The sequence below is a fragment of the Quercus lobata genome, chromosome 12 (genome assembly GCF_001633185.2).
Source record: "Quercus lobata isolate SW786 chromosome 12, ValleyOak3.0 Primary Assembly, whole genome shotgun sequence".
NCBI lineage: Eukaryota > Viridiplantae > Streptophyta > Magnoliopsida > Fagales > Fagaceae > Quercus > Quercus lobata.
This window is the reverse complement of record NC_044915.1, coordinates 15,573,010-15,592,430: the sequence shown is the minus strand read 5'-3', so window position 1 is coordinate 15,592,430 and position 19,421 is coordinate 15,573,010. Positions and strand designations below refer to the sequence as shown.

The following is a 19,421-nucleotide window of genomic DNA, read 5'->3' as shown; positions in this document are numbered from 1 at the left end:
ACGAAATGTCTGACCCTGTGGAGCATGTGAGCCATTTCAATCAGAAGATGGCAGTTCATTCTGGCAATGAAGCCCTCATGTGCAAAATTTTCCCTTCTAACCTTAGGCCTATGGCTATACGGTGGTTTGATGCTTAGAGGATGGGTCAATAAGATCTTTTAAGAAGCTGACAAGGGCATTTGGAGCAAGATTTGCAACATGCAGTAAAGTCCTTAAGCCCCTGGACTCTTTTTTGTCCATGGCCATGAGGAAGGGTAAGACTCTTAGGACCTACTCGGACAGGTATTGGGAAATGTACAATGAAATAGATGGAAATTTTGAAGATGCAGCAGTGAGAACATTTAAAGTGGGGCTCCCGACGGAACATGAATTGCGGAAATCATTGATAATGAAGCCTGCCCTTAGTATGCGCCAACTTATAAATCGCATTGGTAAGTATAAGAGAGTAGAGGAAGATCAAACCCTAAGGAAGGGCAAAGCTAAGGTTTTCCCAGAGAAAAAGGATCCTCAACAAGGAGGATATCATAATAACTGCCCTAGGAGAGATTTCTCCAATCAGACATCATCTGTGGGGGCTCAAGTGATTAATTCATTATTTAAAGAGCCAGTCTATCAGATACTAAAAAAGATAAAGAATGAACCATATTTCAGATGGCCCAATAAGATGGGTGGGGATCCTTCCAAGAGGAACTAGAGCCTTTATTTCCATTATCATCAAGAAAAAGGGCACACCACAGAGGACTGCAGGACTCTATGGGATCACTTAGGTCAACTAGTGAAGGCAAGGAAGCTAAGTTAGTTCTTGCATCAAGCTGTAGGCTAGTTCGGGCATTCAGGAGCTAGGTATTAGAGGGATGGAGCTCCTCGGCCAGCATTGGGAACAATTAATGTGATTCTCACTAAGTCTAGGGGCGACGCTAGGACCTGTTCAGGGGTCATGTTTGTGGTTGTAGGCCCTGATTCAAGAGATAAGGATCGGACACTCAAAAAGGCCAAGGTGGTGGCCATACCCATTTTGGATTTTTTAGAGGAGGATAAGGAGGGAACATTCCAACCACACGATGATGCCTTGGTAGTAACCATTAGGATTGGTGGCTATGATGTAAAAAGGATCCTGGTAGACCAAGGGAATGAAGAGAAGATTATGTACCCTGACCTGTATAAAAGGTTGAATTTAAAGTTCAACGACCTAGAGAGGTATGACTTGTCGTTGATAGGTTTTGATGGGAGGATGGTAGTCCCTCACGGGATGATAAGGCTACTTGTGCAGGTTGGGGACGAGGAAGTGCAAGTCAGTTTCATTGTTGTGGAGGCCTATTCCCCTTACACAGCTATCTTGGCCAGACCATGGCTTCATGTTATAGGAGTAGTCTTGTCAACCTTACACTTGAAAGTTAAGTACCCCATACAGGGAAAAGTTAGAGAATTAGTAGGAAGTCAAGCAATGGCTTGGCAATGTCTGAGAGCAGCCATTACACGGCAACCAACAGGTCAAGCCGTGGTAGAAGAGGAGCGAATCCCATAGCAATCAAAGGGTCCCGAAGTAGGACTTGGTACTGAGTCTCAGGGGGTGCTATCCGAGGAGTTGGAAAAGATTATGATTGGACAGGATGAAGAAAAGTTCTTTCAAGTGGGGTCTTAGTTGTCGTCCTTGGAAAAGGCAGCCATGGTGAAGTTCTTGGTGGACAACATGGATGTGTTTGCCTGGAGTACCTATAACGTACCTAGGATTGACTTCAAGTTTATATGTCATCAGCTAAATGTGAATCCAGAGGTGACCTATGAAGGCAGCCACCTTGGCGTTTGTAAAAAAAGCATGCTAAGGCAGTAAGGGTAGAAGTAAACAAACTTAAGCAAGTAGGGGAAATCAAAGAGATCTTTTACCCCGAGTGGTTAACTAATATCGTGGTAGTAAAGAAGAAAAATGGGAAGTGGTATGTGTGCGTGGACTTCACGAATTTGAATAAAGTTTGCCCGAAAGATCCTTTCCTCGTTCCTCGGATTGATCAACTGGTGGATGCAACAATTAGACATCCTTAGATAAGTTTCTTGGATTCCTTCCAAGGGTACCACCAGATATCTTTAGCATTAGTTGATCAAGAAAAAACTACTTTCTGCCCTCCCAATGGAATTTACCATTATCGGGTGATGCCCTTCGGCCTTAAGAATACGGGATCCATATATCAAAGAATGGTGACATGGATGTTTGATTCACAAATTAGGAGGAATGTGGAGGCGTATATTAATGATATGGTGGTAAAGAGCAAGCCGGTTGTAAAGCACTTAGTAGATTTGGCGGAGGTGTTCTCGATGTTGAGGGAAAATAGGCTGCACTTAAATGCATCTAAGTGTTCTTTTGGGGTTAGCTCGGGAAAGTTTCTAGGCTATATGATTACACACTGAGGAATTAAGGTCAATTACAATCAAATTAAGGCCATTAATAGCTTGCATCCTCCTCGGAATCCTAAGGAGGTACAGAAATTAATGGGGATGGCAGCAGCTCTAAATAGGTTTATCTCTCGATTAGCGGATAAGTGTCGTCCATTTTTCCAACTCCTCCACAAGTGGAAGGACTTTCAATGGACCGAGGAGTGTGTGTTGGCCTTTGAGGAGCTCAAGCAATATTTGTCACGCCCCTCAGTCCTTTCTAGACCCGAGAAAAAGGAAGTTTTGTATGCGTACTTGGCAGTCACAGATTATGCAATTACTCTAGTTCTTGTCAGAAATGAGAGTGGGTTGCAAAGATCCATCTAATATGTTAGCAAGTCCTTGCATGAAGCTGAGACACGCTATTTACCCCTAGAAAAGGCAGTGTTAGCCATTATAAACACCCTGAGGAAGCTTCCATATTATTTTCAGACCCATATTATGGTGGTGCTCACCCAGCTTCTCTTGCAAGCACTCTTACAAAAATCGGATTACACGGGTACAATCGCTAAATGGGGGACCATGCTAGGTGCATATAATGTCAAATATATGCCTCATATTGCAATAAAAGGACAGGTCTTAGCAGATTTCGTGGCGGAGTTTACAAAAAGTATAGCCGATAAGGGAAAATGAATAGTGGAGACTATGATAATCTCAGTCTCCGTTGTCCCCTCCTAGGAGGTGTACACTGATGGAGCAACCAACTGAAAAGGAGCAAGGGTTGGAGTCGTATTAATAACTCCCGAGAAGCTAGTGATGGAAAAGTCATTGAGGTTGGGTTTCCTAGCTACGAACAATGAAGCTAAGTACGAGGCTTTGTTAGCTGTAATGGTAATGATTAATCAATTAAGCGGCGAGGTCGTAAAGCTATATTCAGATTCTCAGTTGGTGGTGGGCTAAGTCAATGGGGAGTTTGAGGCTTAGGATGAGCGAATGCAGGGATATCTTGCTAAAGTTAAACTGGCTTAAGCCCATTTCAAGAACTTTACTCTAAAGCAGATCCCAAGAGGACAGAACTCTCATGCAAATTCTTTGGCTATGTTGGCAACGTCCCTTGGGTCAAATTTGCCTCAAATCGTTATTGTTGAAGATATGGTTGATTCCATTCTTGTTATGAAGCCCTTGCTTGGTATGCACAGTATCCAGGTAGGGCCAAGCTAGATGGACTCATTGGTTACTTTCTTGACGCAAGGTTTGTTACCCAAGGATAAGGGCAAGGTAGAGAAAATACATAGGAAGATCCTCTACTATTGGTTATCCGAAGAGCAAAAGTTGTATAAGCGCTCCCATTCAGGACCTTATATATTATGTGTGCATCTCGAGGCAGTGGAGCCCTTGTTAGAGGAGTTGCATGGGGGAATATGTGGAAGTCATACAGGAGGGAGGTTTTTGGCCCATAGGGCCCTTACCCAAGGATATTTGTGGCCGAGCATGCAAAAAGCTCCTCAAGATTATGTGAGGAAGTGTGATCAATGTCAGAGGTATGCCCTGAATATACACCAACCTAGAGGGGTTCTAAACTCATTTTCCAGTCCTTGGCCATTTGCCTAGTAGGGCTTAGATATTGTAGGGCCATTTCCCCGAGCCATAGGAAATCAAAAGTGGCTCCTCGTTGGGATAGACTATTTTACTAAGTGGGTAGAAACTGAGCCTCTGGCTAATATTAGGGACGTGGATGCTAAGAGGTCTATATGGAGGAATATCGTCACCAGGCTTGGAGTCCCACACATTGATCTAGGAGAATGGTCTTTAGTTTGATAGTAAAGCCTTCCGAAGATACTGTGGGGAGTTGGGGATCAAGAATAGGTATTTTACTCCTGCTTATCCACAAAGGAATGGTTAGGTTGAGGCTGCTAATAAGGTCATAGTGTCTAGGTTGAAGAAAAAGTTGGATGATGCAAAGAGAAAGTGGGTGGATGAGTTGCCCCACTCTCTGTGGACTTATTACACCACTCCCCAAATATCAACTAGAGAGACTCCTTTTTCAATTACTTATGGGGGCATAAGTAGTAATCATATTGAGTCAGGGTTCCTGACCCTAAAGACTGATTAATTCAATGATGAGGAAAATAATCGCTTGCTCTCAGACAGCTTGGATGTGGTTAAGGAAAGAAGGGAGGTGGCTATAGTGAAAATGGCACATTATCAGCAAAGGCTTAAGCAAGGATATGATAAAGGAGTAAAGTTAAGGCCACTAGTTTCAAGATATTTAGTTTTGAGAAAGGTGGTGGGGATAGCAAAGAACCCAACCTGGGGAAAATTAGGTCCCAACTGGGAAGGCCCGTATAGAATAAATTCAATGGCTAGTATTGGGGCTTATTATTTGGAAGACTTAGATGAAAATGTAGTTCCACATCCTTGGAATGTAAATAATCTATGACGTTATTACTATTAATGATATGAAGTTCTTTTTATTCATATATGGTTCATTTATGCCTTACTATGGTTGTGAGTAATGTGGTGGTTGCTTAAGTAAAAAGTTTCTAAGTGTTAAACAGAACCTTGATCTTGTTCAACTCCTCAAGTCACAAACCTTGGGTAAATTAACCTTTGTGGAAAAAAGTTTTTAAGTGTTAAACAGAACCTTGGTCTTGATCGACTCCTTGGGTCACAAACCTTGGGTAAATTAACCTTTGTGAAAAAGAGTTTTTAAGTGTTAAACAGAACCTCAGTCTTATTCGACTCCTCGAGTCACAAACCTTGGGTAAATTAACCTTTGTGGAAAAAAGTTTCTAAGTGCTAAACAAAACATCGGTCTTGTTTGACTCCTCGAGTCACAAACCTTAGGTAAATTAACCTTTGTGGAAAAAAGTTTCTAAGTGTTAAACAGAACATCGGTCTTGTTTGACTCCTCAAGTCACAAACCTTGGGTAAATTAACCTTTGTGGAAAAAAAAATTTAAGTGTTAAACAAAACCTCGATCTTGTTCGACTCCTCGAGTCTCAAACCTTAGGTAAATAAACCTTTGTGGAAAAAGTTTCTAATTGTTAAATAGAATCTTGGTCTTGTTTGGCTCCTCGAGTCACAAACCTTGGACAAGTTAGCATTTACGTGGAATTTTCTAAGTATCGGATAGAACCATAAGTCTTGCTTGCTTCCTTGGGTTACAAGCACAAGGCAAATTGGTCTTTTAACATTTTAAGTCCAAGGTAAGGTAAGTGTTGTTTGAAATTTTTACTAAGTGTCAAAATATGGTTACAAATCGCCCTAAGTGTCAGTTTAGTAACTTCCTCAAAGTTCATTTCATGTTGAATAGGATATTGAGGGTAATTAATTAGGTTAGTCAAAGGTTAGTACATTACAAATAAAAAAAAAATAGCAGGAGATATACTCAGACAGATTAAACTTAGATGGATAAAAATCTATAAAGTAAAAGTTGGGTGTTTTCATTAAAGTTTAGGAGTTGGATTACAATAGAAGGAAAAGGGGCATCAACTAAACTTAAGCCCAATTACAAAATTGACTAATTGTATCTTAACCTATGACTCAATTATGTTGATGTTTCTTTCTCCTTCCCTCCCTCTTTTACTTTCTCTTCTCCCTCTTCTTCCTCTTCAATTGTCTCACTTCAGCTACTTCTTCTGTCTCTACATCCACAACAGCTACTGGAGGTGGCTACTCTTGCCCTTTCTCTGTAGCAGGTGTGGCAGTTGAAGTAGTAGCAAGCTGGACTGAGTCAAAGGTAGAGGCCGAGCCAGGATCAATTGAAGGCTGAGAGAGGCTGGGGGCAATATACTCTATTAGGGCCTCTAAGTTCTAATTCAGTGCTAATCCTAGCTGCAGTGAGGGCTTGACCCCATACCTCAAGGCAAAAGGCCCAAGTGACATCCCTAAGTTAGGCAGTCAGACTTTGGGTAGTCTTAGTCATGCCTGCATCATAGGCCGCCTGCTCGGCCTTAGCCTTCTCGGCATCCTTTGCCTCCAGCTGCTTTTGTTGCTGTTTAACCTTCACCATGGTTAAGGCGAGCTAGTTTTCAGCTTTCTTTTGAGCCTTTAGGGACTCTACAGCTTGTTTCTCATAGTTGGCCAAGGTAACCTCGGCATTCTTCCTAGACTTATCTACCTCGATCAATTGGGAAAGGGTCTCTTTGAGGTTCTTCTCAGTCTCTTCATGGGCCCTCTTGGCTGCTCCCAACTTGCCTTCAACCTCGTGAGCCTGACCAAGGGCGTGGTCCACCCATTCTTCAGCCACAAAGGCTACTTGCATGAACTACAAAATTACTAAGGTTCAGGATTTGTGCATGTTTTATGTTAAGTTGTGCAAAGAAAAAGGTGATTATATACCTTGGTAAGATCTCTTTTTAGTGACAGGAAGACCTCGCGCTTCCAGAAGGATCGGAGCTCCTACATGTCCTCGGGTAAAAGAAGGGCCTTTTCTAGGCATTCAGCTAGGATGCCTGACCTATCCTTCTAGGTATCCCTAAGGTTGGCATCATCCATGATAGGGTTCCTTAAACTTAGCACAAAAGAAGGCCTCCAGGCAAAGGCCTTTGGCTGTTGCTCCCCTTCAGTTTCTCAGGAGGCCCTAGAGGGAACACTTTTCTTTTACTGAGCCCTAGTAGTTTGAGCTTCCTTATTTGAGGGCTGCTAGGAAGAGTGTATAGCTTCCCCCTCTTTAGCATCCTCGAGCCCTTTACCCCCCTATACTCTTTTCCTCTTTTTATCTACAGCGTCACCAAAGGACGCGCACGTAGAGGTAGGAGTTGGTGGTTGAGGGACCATAAGAACTGCTGGGGAGGCACCCTCAGTATGAGCAGTGAGTAGTGCTAGCAAATCTGAGGTCTTTTCCTTGAGAACCATCCCTTTAGGTATGCTGGCTTCCTTTTGGCTGCTGTTTACTTGGGTAGGGAGTAAGCAATGTTGGGAGGTATAAGGAAGGTCTTTGGAGTCCTCTTGCTGGTAGAAGACTTCAAAGTCCCTGTCTGTCACTTCTTGGATAGGTTCGAGAATGGGCTCCTGAACTTCGTCATCTGAAGGAATAGGAGGCTCTTAGGAGTAAAGGAGTTTGGTTACAAGTGGGGCTGGGAGTTGAGCGTCTTGGGTTCCAGCTGGAAGAGGTTCGATTAGTAGAAAACCAGGGACTGCTACGTCGATCAACACTAGCTTGGGGTCTTTAGCTTTAATCATGTGCTTGGGACTTTGGAAATGCTTGGAAATAGGGGTGAAATCGAGGATCACATGTACCGCCTGAAGCTAACCGTCCTTATGAAGGAAACTCTGATCTCAAGATTCGGTTGAGTACGGGAAAGTTTACAAAGTTCTTGTTTAGGGCGGTGTGATGTTCGTCTGTAAGTGAACAAACAGTATAAGTCATAGAGAGAGAGAGAGAGAGAGAGAAAAAAAAAAACTTTTATGGAAATTTTATTGATGTAAGTAAGAAAAACCCTACACACATCTAATTTTTATGGGAACCCTACCTGGTTCCCCCTCTTGGGTGAGACAATGGAAACCATCGTACTAGTCTCCCAAGACGATGAGGAAGTTCTCGTCCATGCCCTTGTTGGACTCAGGCATACAAGAGATTAGCCTAACGAAAGGTACCCTACATTTGATATAGTAATTTTTTTTCCTTCCCTTTTTGGCAATTGTATACCCAGTTTACGTCATGCCACGTAAGGTTGGTCCCATTTTACGGTTTATCATATCTACGCTACCGAGGACCCTAAAAAAGTTGGGGGTGCATTGGGTAGGAGACAACCTATAGTTTATAAGGAAGTCTCTAATAACCCTACCCATGGGGATTTCTATCCTGCCTTCTATAAAGGCGATCATCGGAATCACTACTGAGTCGAGAGGTCTATTCAAGACCAACCACTCACCCAATTCGCAGTGTCGGAGTTCAACACCGTAAGGGATCCTAAATTGGGCCCTAAAAGTGGCCATGCCTTCGGGGCTATCCACTAACCTATAAAATTTACCCATGGAAACTTATGGTATACATAATAAGGAGTCTAAGTATATGAGTAAAATAAATTCAAACATACCTATAAGCAATGAAAGATGTTAGGTTCTAAAGTTTAGGATTTTATGTATTTAGAACTCTAATTTGTATTGTTGGCAAACCATGATCAAAATAATGTGTTTAGAAGTATTTAAAGCTAGCTCAAACTTGTATGTCAATGAAAAGTTGGAATCGAGTTTAAAGCAGGAAGCACTGTGGCTTTCGGCCTGGCTCGATCGATCGAAGCTTAGGCTCGACCGATCGAAGCTTAGGCAGATCGCTTTTCTGCAGAATTTTTCAACTCCGCCCTATTTGTTTTAAAACGTTTTTAGAGTTTCTTATTTGTCCTAAGTATAAAAGGCAAACCCTAACCACGTTTTAGTATTGCTCATATTGCGGTTTGTGTAAATCTCTTGTGAGATCTAGAGGAGCTTTCCTTTACACAAACTTAGGGTTTTCAAGGAGGAGATATTTTCTACACCTTGATGATCAATTCAGTTGCTGCCATTAAAGCTTAAAGAATACACAAGCAGGGGTGCTTGTAGCTGGTGGGAATCCAAGAAAGAAGGAGTCCGTGGATTCGGAGCTTGCACGTGGTCGTGTTAGTAAGTTCTACTGGTTGGTAGCATTAGGAAGTCAAGCGGGGGTGCTTGTAAGTCCTTTTGTATGAATTTCGATTCTTTCAAGATAGTGGATTCAAGTTTACCTTGAGAATAGCTAGGTCAAATCCTCCCCAGGTTTTTTACCGGTTTGGTTTTCTTGGGTGATCATATCATTGTCTTATTTATTTTCCGCTGCTATGCATGATTTGATCTTTATTATTGTGATAACCTAGACTTGTTTAATTGGACTAAGTAACAACTTGGCTAATTACCTAGGTTTAATCAATTGTTTAAGGGGTCTAAAAACTAACAAGTGGTATTAGAGCCTGTAGCTTTTTTGTTGTTGATCTTTTGATCACTGAGCTGATCCTTGACCCCTTTGGTATGGATTTTTGGAAATTCTTTCTGCTTATTCATCAGCTTGCTTACTTTGTATATTTGTCTCTTGTTGAGTTTGTTAAATCTTTCCTTGAACATCTTGGTCTTATCATATGTGGTAATAACTATTTGTGTTATACGGCCTTAACCGCCTTAAAGGCACGTGATTCTTGTCTTTGGTATTTGGATAGTGGTTGTTCCAGGCATATGACAGGAAACAAAGAATTATTCAAGACTCTTTTTGAAGGAAAGATTGGGACAGTCACTTTTGGAGATGGAAGCAAATCTGTCATCAGAGGCATTGGAACTGTGGATATCCCAAGGTTACTAGTCTTTGAAGATGTTTGGTATGTTGATGGACTAAAGGTAAATTTACTCAGCATCAGTCAGATTTGTGACAATGAACTAAATGTTCTCTTCACTAAGCATGAATGTGAGATACTTGATGGTGGAGGTGACTGTATGTGTGTTGGTGTACGAACAGCGGACAACTGTTATGGATTGACACCAAGCATAAGCAACAAGTGTTTTAGTGTGAAGATTGATCAAGTTGATTTATGGCATCAACGGCTGGGGCATGCAAGTCATAAGCAGTTCGAAAAGATTTCAAAATGTGATGCTGTTGTTGGTTTACCTAAGTTTGAAAAGATAGATAAGTGCATATGTGGACCATGTCAGATAGGTAAACAGATAAAATCTAAACATCCGTCTGTGGCTAGTGTTCAGACTTCAAGACCTCTGGAGTTACTGCACATTGATCTTATGGGTCCTACTCGAGTTCAGAGTTTGGGAGGAAAGAAATATATTCTAGTGGTTGTGGATGACTTCACCAGATATACTTAGGTTGTGCTCTTGAAAGATAAAGCTGAGGCTCCTAAGAAGATGATACATCTGTGTAAAAAATTGCAGGTTGAAAAAGATACAGTGGTAGCCAGAATCAGAAATGACCATGGAAGAGAATTTGAGAATACCAAGCTAGTTACTTTCTGCAATGAACAGGGCACACATCAAGAATTTTCATCACCCAAGACACCGTAACAAAATGGAATAGTTGAACGAAAAAATAGGGTCATTCAAGAGATGGCACGTGTGATGTTGCACAATAAAAAATTGCCAAAATCTTTCTAGGGAGAAGCAGTTAACACTGCTTGCCATACACTAAACCGGGTGTATTTCAGACCTGACTCCAAGAAGACTCCCTATGAACTTTGGAGAGGAAAGAAGCCAGTTGTCAAGTATTTCAGGATTTTTGGTAGTGATTGTTACATTCTACGTGATAGAGAGCACCTAGAGAAATTTGATGCTAAAAGTGACAAAGGATATTTTCTAGGGTACTCCTCTACTAGTAGGGCATATAGGGTGTACAATCTGAGAACCAAAACTGTCATGGAATCTTCAAATGTTGTGATCAATGATGAAGTATGTCCAGAAGCACATCCTGAAAGTACTACTCAGGTTCAAGATAAGCCAATGGAAGTTAATGACTCTCTCCCTGATGATTATGTTGTGAAACATAGTGATGAGGAGCTAATAGTGTTGAATGATGCAATATCTGTGCCATCAAGTCCTGAACCATCCACTCCAGTTCATGAGACTCAACAGGTTCAACATGAGTTTAGTCCTTCATCAGAACAGAAATGTACATCCAGATCTCTAGTTAAAGGTCCTTCCTCTAGAGTAAGGCTGAATCATCCCTCCTCAAATATATTGGGAAGTCTAAATGACAATATGAGATTAAGGTCAAAAGCCTTAAGTGTAATTACACACTCATGCTATCTGTCCTAATTTGAACCGAAGAAGGTAGATGAAGCACTTCAAGATGCTGATTGGGTGAACTCTATGCATGAAGAACTTCATCAATTTGTTCGGAATGATGTGTGGGAATTAGTTCCTAGACCAAAAGGTGTGAATGTAATTGGAACTAAATGGATCTTCAAGAACAAGTCAGATGAACATGGCACTGTCATCAGAAATAAATCAAGACTTATTGCTCAAGGCTACACACAAGTGGAAGGGATTGACTTTGATGAGACCTTTGCTCCAGTAGCGAGATTGGAATCCATTAGGATATTGCTGGCTATAGCTAGTCATCTAAACTTCAAGTTATATCAAATGGATGTCAAAAGTGCTTTCTTGAATGGAATGCTGCAAGAAGAAGTTTATGTTGAGCAACCTAAAGGATTTGTTAACCCTCACAGACCGGATGATGTGTATAAATTGAAGAGAGCACTGTATGGTTTGAAACAAGCTCTATGGGCTTGGTATGATAGATTGACTGCATATCTTACTGAGCACAGCTTCAAAAGGGGATTTGCAGACACTACTCTCTTCATAAGAAAGGATAAGAACAGTTTTGTTGTAGCTCAAATTTATGTAGATGACATTGTTTTTAGTGCTACTAATGACTCTCTTGCTCATTCTTTTGCAGATGAAATGAAGGCAATGTTTGAAATGAGTATGGTTGGTGAACTAACATACTTCTTGGGATTATAGGTGAAGCAAACGGATTCAGGGATCTACATCAACCAAGCCAAATACGCAAAGAATCTAGTCAAGAGATTTGGACTGGACCATGCTGCCCATGCTAGAACACCAATGGCCGCCAATGCAAAACTAACAAATGATCCATCAGGTGAGTCTCTTGATGTTACACTATACAGAAGTATGATTGGATGTTTGTTATATTTGACTGCTACTCGGCCTGATATTGTTTTTAGTGTTGATGTTTGTTCTAGATTTCAATCTAATCCTAAGGTTTCACACTTAAATGCTGTTAAAAGAATAATTAAATATGTTGCTGGAACTTGTGACTATGGATTATTTTATAGCAAAGAGTCTAATCTGTCTCTTGCTGATTTTTCTGATTCTGATTGGGCTGGTAATGCTGATGATAGAAAAAGCATCACTGATGGATGTTTTTATGTTAGTGCTAACCTTGTTGCCTGGATGAGCAAAAAGCAAAATTTTGTGTCCTTATCTACTGCCGAGGCAGAATATATTGCTGCTGGAAGTTGTTGTTCACAACTTCTTTGGATGAAAAAGGTTTTAACAGATTATGGGATATCCCAAGATACCATGGTGGTTTACTGTGATAACTCTAGTGCTATTGACATATCTAAGAACCTTGTTCAGCATTCTAAAACTAAGCACATAGAGATTAGGTATCACTTCATTAGGGATCTTGTTGAAAGAAAAATTGTGTGTCTTGAGTATATTCCTACTGAGCGTCAGAATGCCGACATTTTTACCAAACCTCTTGATAGAAGTAAGTTTGAGACTCTTCGTCAAGTGATTGGTGTTATTATGTGTCCTTGATTTGTCTTTGGCCTCTTGGTCCTTGTGCTTCATTGCTCTACCCTTTGTGACCATTGTTCTTTGTTTTTTTCTGTCTCTAGGATTTGCATAGCATAACATTCATGCATTTCATTCTTGGCATTTTTTTTATTTTTTTTATTAAATTTAAAAAAAAAAAGGAAGAAAAAGGAAGCACATTTTGTTTTTGCACTATTCTTCTTGGTTTTTGAGAACAAGGTTGGTCAATTTATTTTCATATAACATGTCTTTTGTACCTTGTTTAGCTTTGATGAGCTTATTTATTTCACTTTACTAGTTGAAGATTTGTAGTGCATGTTGTGTGGGAAAAATGTGTATGGTTTTTGATTACTATGTCTTAATCTTGAAGTCATATGTTTTTAAATGTTGGACTTGAACTTTTAGAGAAAGACATAAATAACCATCTCACCACTGTTCACTAGCCAATCATGAACACCTTAGTGCATATCATAAGATTTTGTGCTCGAGAAAGTGTAGCACATGCACAAAAAGAACATAAGGTGAAGCCTCGGTAAAAGTGCTTAATTCTTAAAATCTAATTGGTGTGTACCATTAGGCTTGATGCCAAACTCACATAACTTAAAATTGGAATGTATATTATGAGGCATAAATACAAGAAACTTACATGATTGCAAGCTTATGATCTAGGAGATATGGGAGTTATATGATGTAACTCTTTAGGTGATAGTCTCTTTTAAATTCTTTGTGATGAATTTTGTAGACTTTGTGATTGATTGCTATTCACATATCACCTCACATGTATCTCAAGTCTTTGCTAGTCGCACACACTACACAAGTTACTCTTTGCTAAACATTGTACATGTTATTGTGTGTGTTTATGGTCTGACCAACCAAGTTTTTGCAATCACTTTGAATTATGTGCAAACTAAATTTGTTGCTTGAAAAATTTGTGGAGAATGCAAAATTTTGTTTTTGGGAATATTGGGCTTAAAATTCTTGATTGGAAAATCATATCATCTCATACTCATGCATTTTTGTTCTTAAATTTCAATGCTTTGAGTTAAATCAACTTGTTTTTCAAAAATTGTGTTTTTTCTTCAAAAATATGGTGAGCCTCTGCTTGATTCGATCGGACCATTCTGTTTTTCGACCGATCGAAATTTTTAAAATTTTTTAAAATTTGAGAGAGGGAGTCTTTGTCTGTTTCGACCGGTCAAGGCTGATTTTCGACCAATCGAAACTCGTGAATCAGGTTTTTCAAAAAGGCAGAATTGGACTTTTTCAAACCTACTTTTCAAATAATTCTTTTCTTTTCTCTCTCTCCGCGTTGGCTCTTGGCTCCACCAGTCAATTTTTGTCGTTTTCTTTCAAGATTTTTGCAAGGTTTTTGTCCTTAGAAGCCGGTAAGACCCTTTTGCCCTTCTTTTTCAAGTTTATTTCTTGTTTTCATGCATTATCATGGGTATTTTCGGCATCTTCAAAATTTTTGGGGTTTTTGATGATTCAAGCCTATTCTTGTGTAATTAATCAATGGGTTTTTGTGCCATGATGTTATATGGATGTTCCCTATAGTTTAATTTGATCAATTTTGTGGTTTATGAAAAATTGGAAATTCTAGGGTTTTGAATTTGATCCGAATTGGGGATTTTGTCAAATTGGCTTAAATTGATGAAATTGGCTTCTCCAATTGATGTATTTGGTCATTATTTTTGTTATTATATCATGTGTAATGATCAATTCGTCAATTTTTTAAATTGATCAAGTGGTATCTATATTTTGGGGTTTTTGTGTTAAAAACCTTAATGTGCAAGCCAATTTTGTAATTTGAAACTTTTTGACTTAATTCACTGCATTAGAACATGCATCATGACATTTAAACTTGTTCATGCATCATATAGATTTTGTTTCTATATTTTGTTTTTGTGCTAACTTACAGTCTGCCCTTGGTTTTGGTTTGGGGTTTTTTGTTCTTTTGCTCTGTGTTTTGATCCTTATCTTAGCACCATGCCTAGGAAAACTAGAGCTCATAGGACCACTTACACTTCCTCTGAGTCTCCACCTAGGGTTGAGATGTTTAAGAATGATAAGTGTAGAGAAGCCTATGACACCTTGAACTGTAGGCGTAAGATCTGGTCTGAGCGAGCTGTTGTGTTAGATGCGCTTGATCCGGCCATTAGGGCCAATTTTGAGTCTAGGGGTTGGTTGCCTCTTGTAGAGATAGATCATCCACCTCCGACCGCCTTAATTAGAGAGTTCTACTCGAACCTCTCTTGCCACGTCTATGATTCCAACACCTTTGTTAGGAGTTGGATACGAGGTGTAGAGTTCACCATTACCCCTTGGGTAGTGGCTGAGGCTCTTGGGGTGCCGGTTGTTCGGGATGCTGACTATCCCTATGATGAGTCTCCCTCTTTAGACGTTGTCATGTCTTACATCACTGGGTCATCTATCCAGTGGGGTTCTGATCTTCGGATCACGTCCGCTGAGCTTACCGAGACGGCCTATCTCTTCTTTAAGATTGCATGTCATTCCTTGTGGCCTATCTCTCACTTCCACACCATCCCTTTAGAGCGATGTGTGTTTTTGTACGCTTTTGCTTCAGGAGCGTCCATCAGTTTTCCTCACTTGTTCCTTCATTCTTTGAACGAGGTTCATAGGAGTTCTGCCGTAGGGTATGCGCTGATTCATCCTATTTTCATTTATAGGATTCTGCTCTACTTAGGTCAAGATGGTTTTCCGTCGGGTGAGCCTGTTCATGTGATAGCTCCCATAGGTGCCACCTTTCTTCGTCAGAAGGCTGCTCAGTTGAGAGTTGCTCCTCCTCGTCCTAGAGGTGCGTCATCTAATAGTGTTCCCCCTCCTCCCTCTTCTACAGGTACAGCTGCTGCTGAGACTTCAGGTGCTGCTGCTGTTGCTGATGCTGCTGTTCCTCCACCGATTGCTTCGGATGATTCAGACATTCGTCACACGTTGGATCATGTCTTGACCGTTCAGGCGGCTCAAGGACAAATTTTGGTGGATGTACTTGATGAGATCCGTGCCTTGCATGCGGAGTTGGCGCAGTTTAGACCACCTCCCTTTTGATGATGGATATCTTGTTTGCCCTTTGGCATTCCATCACAAAAAGGGGGAGTACTTGTAGGTTTTTTGTTTTCTGAGGGAGATTATTTGTTTTTGGTTGGAGCTTGTGGAGTTTTAGATTGTATCTAGGTGTTTCACTGTGTACTTAACTTTTTTAGCTCTTAGCTTATTTTTGATGGGATATTCATGTTAGGGGGAGTTTTATGTTTTTGTTGATACTTTATTTGTTTCTTGTTTCAAACTGCTTATTGATTTATATTTATGAGTTATTCATTGATATATGTCTTTATTTGTGTGTTGTTTAAAATCAAGAAGTTATTTTGTTTACTTGTATTATTTCCACACATGCGGTTATGCATTTTGTTTAGTGTTTCAGGAAATATATAGGTTGATTCAATTGAGCTGCTGTCTACACTTGCAACTGATGGATAGTAGTTAGGATTGAATTTGGTTTACGAGCATTATCTTGTAAAGGGCTTTTTATTTTGTAAACTTTGAGCTTCTAAGTTGTGTTTTGTCACGGATTGCCAAAGGGGGAGTTTGTTAGGTTCTAAAGTTTAGGATTTTATGTATTTAGAACTCTAATTTGTATTGTTGGCAAACCATGATCAAAACAATGTGTTTAGAAGTGTTTAAAGCTAGCTCAAAGTTGTATGTCAATGTAAAGTTGGAATCGAGTTTAAAGCAGGAAGCACTGTGGCTTTCGGCCTGGCTCAATCGATTGAAGATTAGGCTCGACCGATCGAAGCTCGGGCAAATCGCTTTTCTGCAGAATTTTCCAACTCAGCCCTATTTGTTTTAAAACGTTTTTAGGGTTTCTTATTTGTCCTAAGTATAAAAGGCAAACCCTAGCCACGTTTTAGTGTTGCTCATATTGTGGTTTGTGTAAATCTCTTGTGAGATCTAGAGGAGCTTTCCTTTACACAAACCTAGAGTTTTTAAGGAAGAGATATTTTCTACACCTTGATGATCAATTCAGTTGTTGCCATTAAAACTTAAAGAATACGCAAGCGGGGGTGCTTGTAGCTGGTGGGAATCCAAGAAAAAAGGAGTCCGTGGATTCGGAGTTTGCACGTGGTCATGTCAGTAAGTTCTATTGGTTGGTAGCATTAGGAAGTCAAGCGGGAGTGCTTGTAAGTCCTTTTGTATAAACTTTGATTCTTTCAAGATAGTGGATTCAAGTTTACCTTGAGGATAGCTAGGTCAAATCCTCCCCAGGTTTTTTACCGGTTTGGTTTTCCTAGGTGATCATATCATTGTCTTATTTATTTTCCGCTGCTATGCATGATTTGATCTTTATTATTGTGATAACCTAGACTTGTTTAATTGGACTAAGTAACAACTTGACTAATTACTTAGATTTAATCAATTGTTTAAGGGGTCTAAAAACTAACAAAAGAATCTCTCCTCGGATTGCTGCTTCAATAAAAAAATGGCTAAATTAGTAAATAGAGAAGATTTAGCCTCACCCTCTCCTTATATAGAGGTAAAAAATGAGTGGTAAAGTTCCTGCTCATAAATACGAGTAAATGAGGACCGTAGGATCATCATCGCACCATAGAACATGGGGGGACAAGCAGCCACCTGACACAATAAATACGAGATCGTGAATTCCGAAGCGTCAAGGACGTGCTATGGACATCTAAAGAGACGTTATCACATGGGAACGCGTTTAGCACGTATCGCATGGAAAAGGTATGACTAAAACCTTACTTTTTACCTTAGGGTTAATAGCAAGGTTTTAGGGGGCTATTGTGGGGCCCGAGAATCGAGGAAAGGTTTGATAAGCTGTTATCGTCATTATTAAGGCATCATAAGCCTGAAGAGGGGATCCACCCAAGAATGGGAAAGGCAGAGACAAGAGACTTCTAGGAAGTCCAGACAAGGAGGATGAGTTGTAGAGAGAGAATTATGGAAAGTAGGGGAAGTCTCTAGTGAGATCCTACTGCCTCCGCATTAAATGACTGGCAACAGCTTTATCAGTTGCATTGATGAGGAAGTGACCTGAACAGTGGAATTCACAACTAAGCAGCTCCTTCTACCACCTTCAACAAAAGTTTAAGGGGACAAGTGTCATAGTGAGAACCTAGGTAGGTGGAGATAGAGGGCCAAGATTTTAAGGGCTAAGAAGTATATAAGGTAAAGGAACTTCCAGGTGAAGGGGATTGAGAGAAAAACAAGGGAAAGAGAAAAACCAAAACAAAAGTATTGAGAGAAGAAAGTGAACAGTGTATCATTCTGTATATGAATTGCCTCCTCAAGCAAGCTTGTGATAAGTCTTATATATAAATAAACTTTGATTTGTAGTGATGCGCTCCCTATTTTTGTCCTTGGGCTAAGCCCCCTCCTTTTTTGTTTAACTCACTCTCTTACAAATATCTATTAGTTTGGGCCTAGTTGAGCTGCACAATCCTCACTATTCTAAGTGGGCTTGGGCTGTTTGATTTTTGTGTCCTTACACTTATAAATTTGGATAGCTTATAATTTGTAAATTTGGTGCTCTTTATATGCTATGGTGATTGCTTTGGTAATTTTATGTTGATATATTTTTTTTTTTTTGAGAAAACAATTTTATGTTGATATTAATTTAATGCATATATATTAATCTACTTAGATATCTTATTTTGTTATATGTTAATATCAATTTGATGTCTCGGTTTGTTTATTTAGACACGTGTACTTTTTTTAAAAATAATGTTATTTTTAACTTTTGGATTTTACTATCAGCTTTATTTTCAATTCATGTTTAATTTTAATGTGAGTCTCTCTTTGCTTACTGTTTTCAATTGTAATTACATGGTATTATAAAAATAAAAAATAGGAACTTTTTATTGATATTTTAATTAGAGATATAAAATAGAAGGAAAAATATATAGAATTAAGCATTTTAGAAGCAGTACATTACAAGTTATTATAACAATAATCATTCATTTGATTGTATGTATGTGTGTGTGTATATATAGCCACTTGGCACAATCACAGCTTCTGTGCTCAACTTTTATTATATAATATATAATATGAAAATTCTAAAATTAAAGAATAATGATTCATTTAGTTATTGTTTCTCAAAAAATTATATAGAAAAAAATTAATGACCAAAACAGTGCATGTTTAGAAAAGTAAAAGAAAAAGGTCCAATATTCGTGTAAAGTTTTCGTGTGTCTTATGGATTAAGTAATAAAGTAAGAGAGCCTTTGTTTAGGCTTCAACAAAAACTATAAACAAAATTTCTCATCCAATTAATGGCATATGTTAAGGATTCACCATTCTCCTAATTGCTATGGCCTGTTACCCTACCACCAGCAATTATTCAATCTTAAGAACTAAGCTAGGCAACCCAAATTAACGCGGCGATAGGTGCAAGTGCAATACTTTCAAATGCGATCTCCATCCATTTCAAAAGCTTGCATCAAACTCACCCAAATTGTTTTGGGTACCCAAAAAAATAAATAAATAAAAAAACCTCAATCATCATCCTTTGTAGTGTCAGCTCTACAATTTTTTTTTTTTTTTTTTTTAAGGTGTTCAACATTTTTATTAGGATAGTCTTAAGGTGTTCAACATTTTTATTAAGATGGTTACAATAAGTTAGTTTATCATATAATTTTTTTTACAAATCAAGGTAGTCCATATAATTTTTTTTACAAATCAAGGTAGTCCTATGATCACCCTCACTTACATGTAAAGTTGCCCCTTTG

General features: G+C 39.3%; 2 protein-coding genes across 2 annotated transcripts; both read left to right on the top strand.

Annotated features, from left to right (window-relative positions):
• The first annotated feature begins 238 nt into the window (after positions 1 to 238).
• On the top strand, positions 239 to 694 carry LOC115970282. The gene has a single exon (XM_031089937.1). The coding sequence runs from the start codon at positions 239 to 241 to the stop codon at positions 692 to 694; it is 456 nt and encodes a 151-aa protein (XP_030945797.1).
• A 243-nt stretch (positions 695 to 937) lies between these two features.
• Positions 938 to 1,525, top strand: LOC115970281. The gene has a single exon (XM_031089936.1). It carries the CDS (start codon positions 938 to 940, stop codon positions 1,523 to 1,525), a length of 588 nt encoding a protein of 195 aa, XP_030945796.1.
• The last annotated feature ends 17,896 nt before the right edge of the window (positions 1,526 to 19,421 follow it).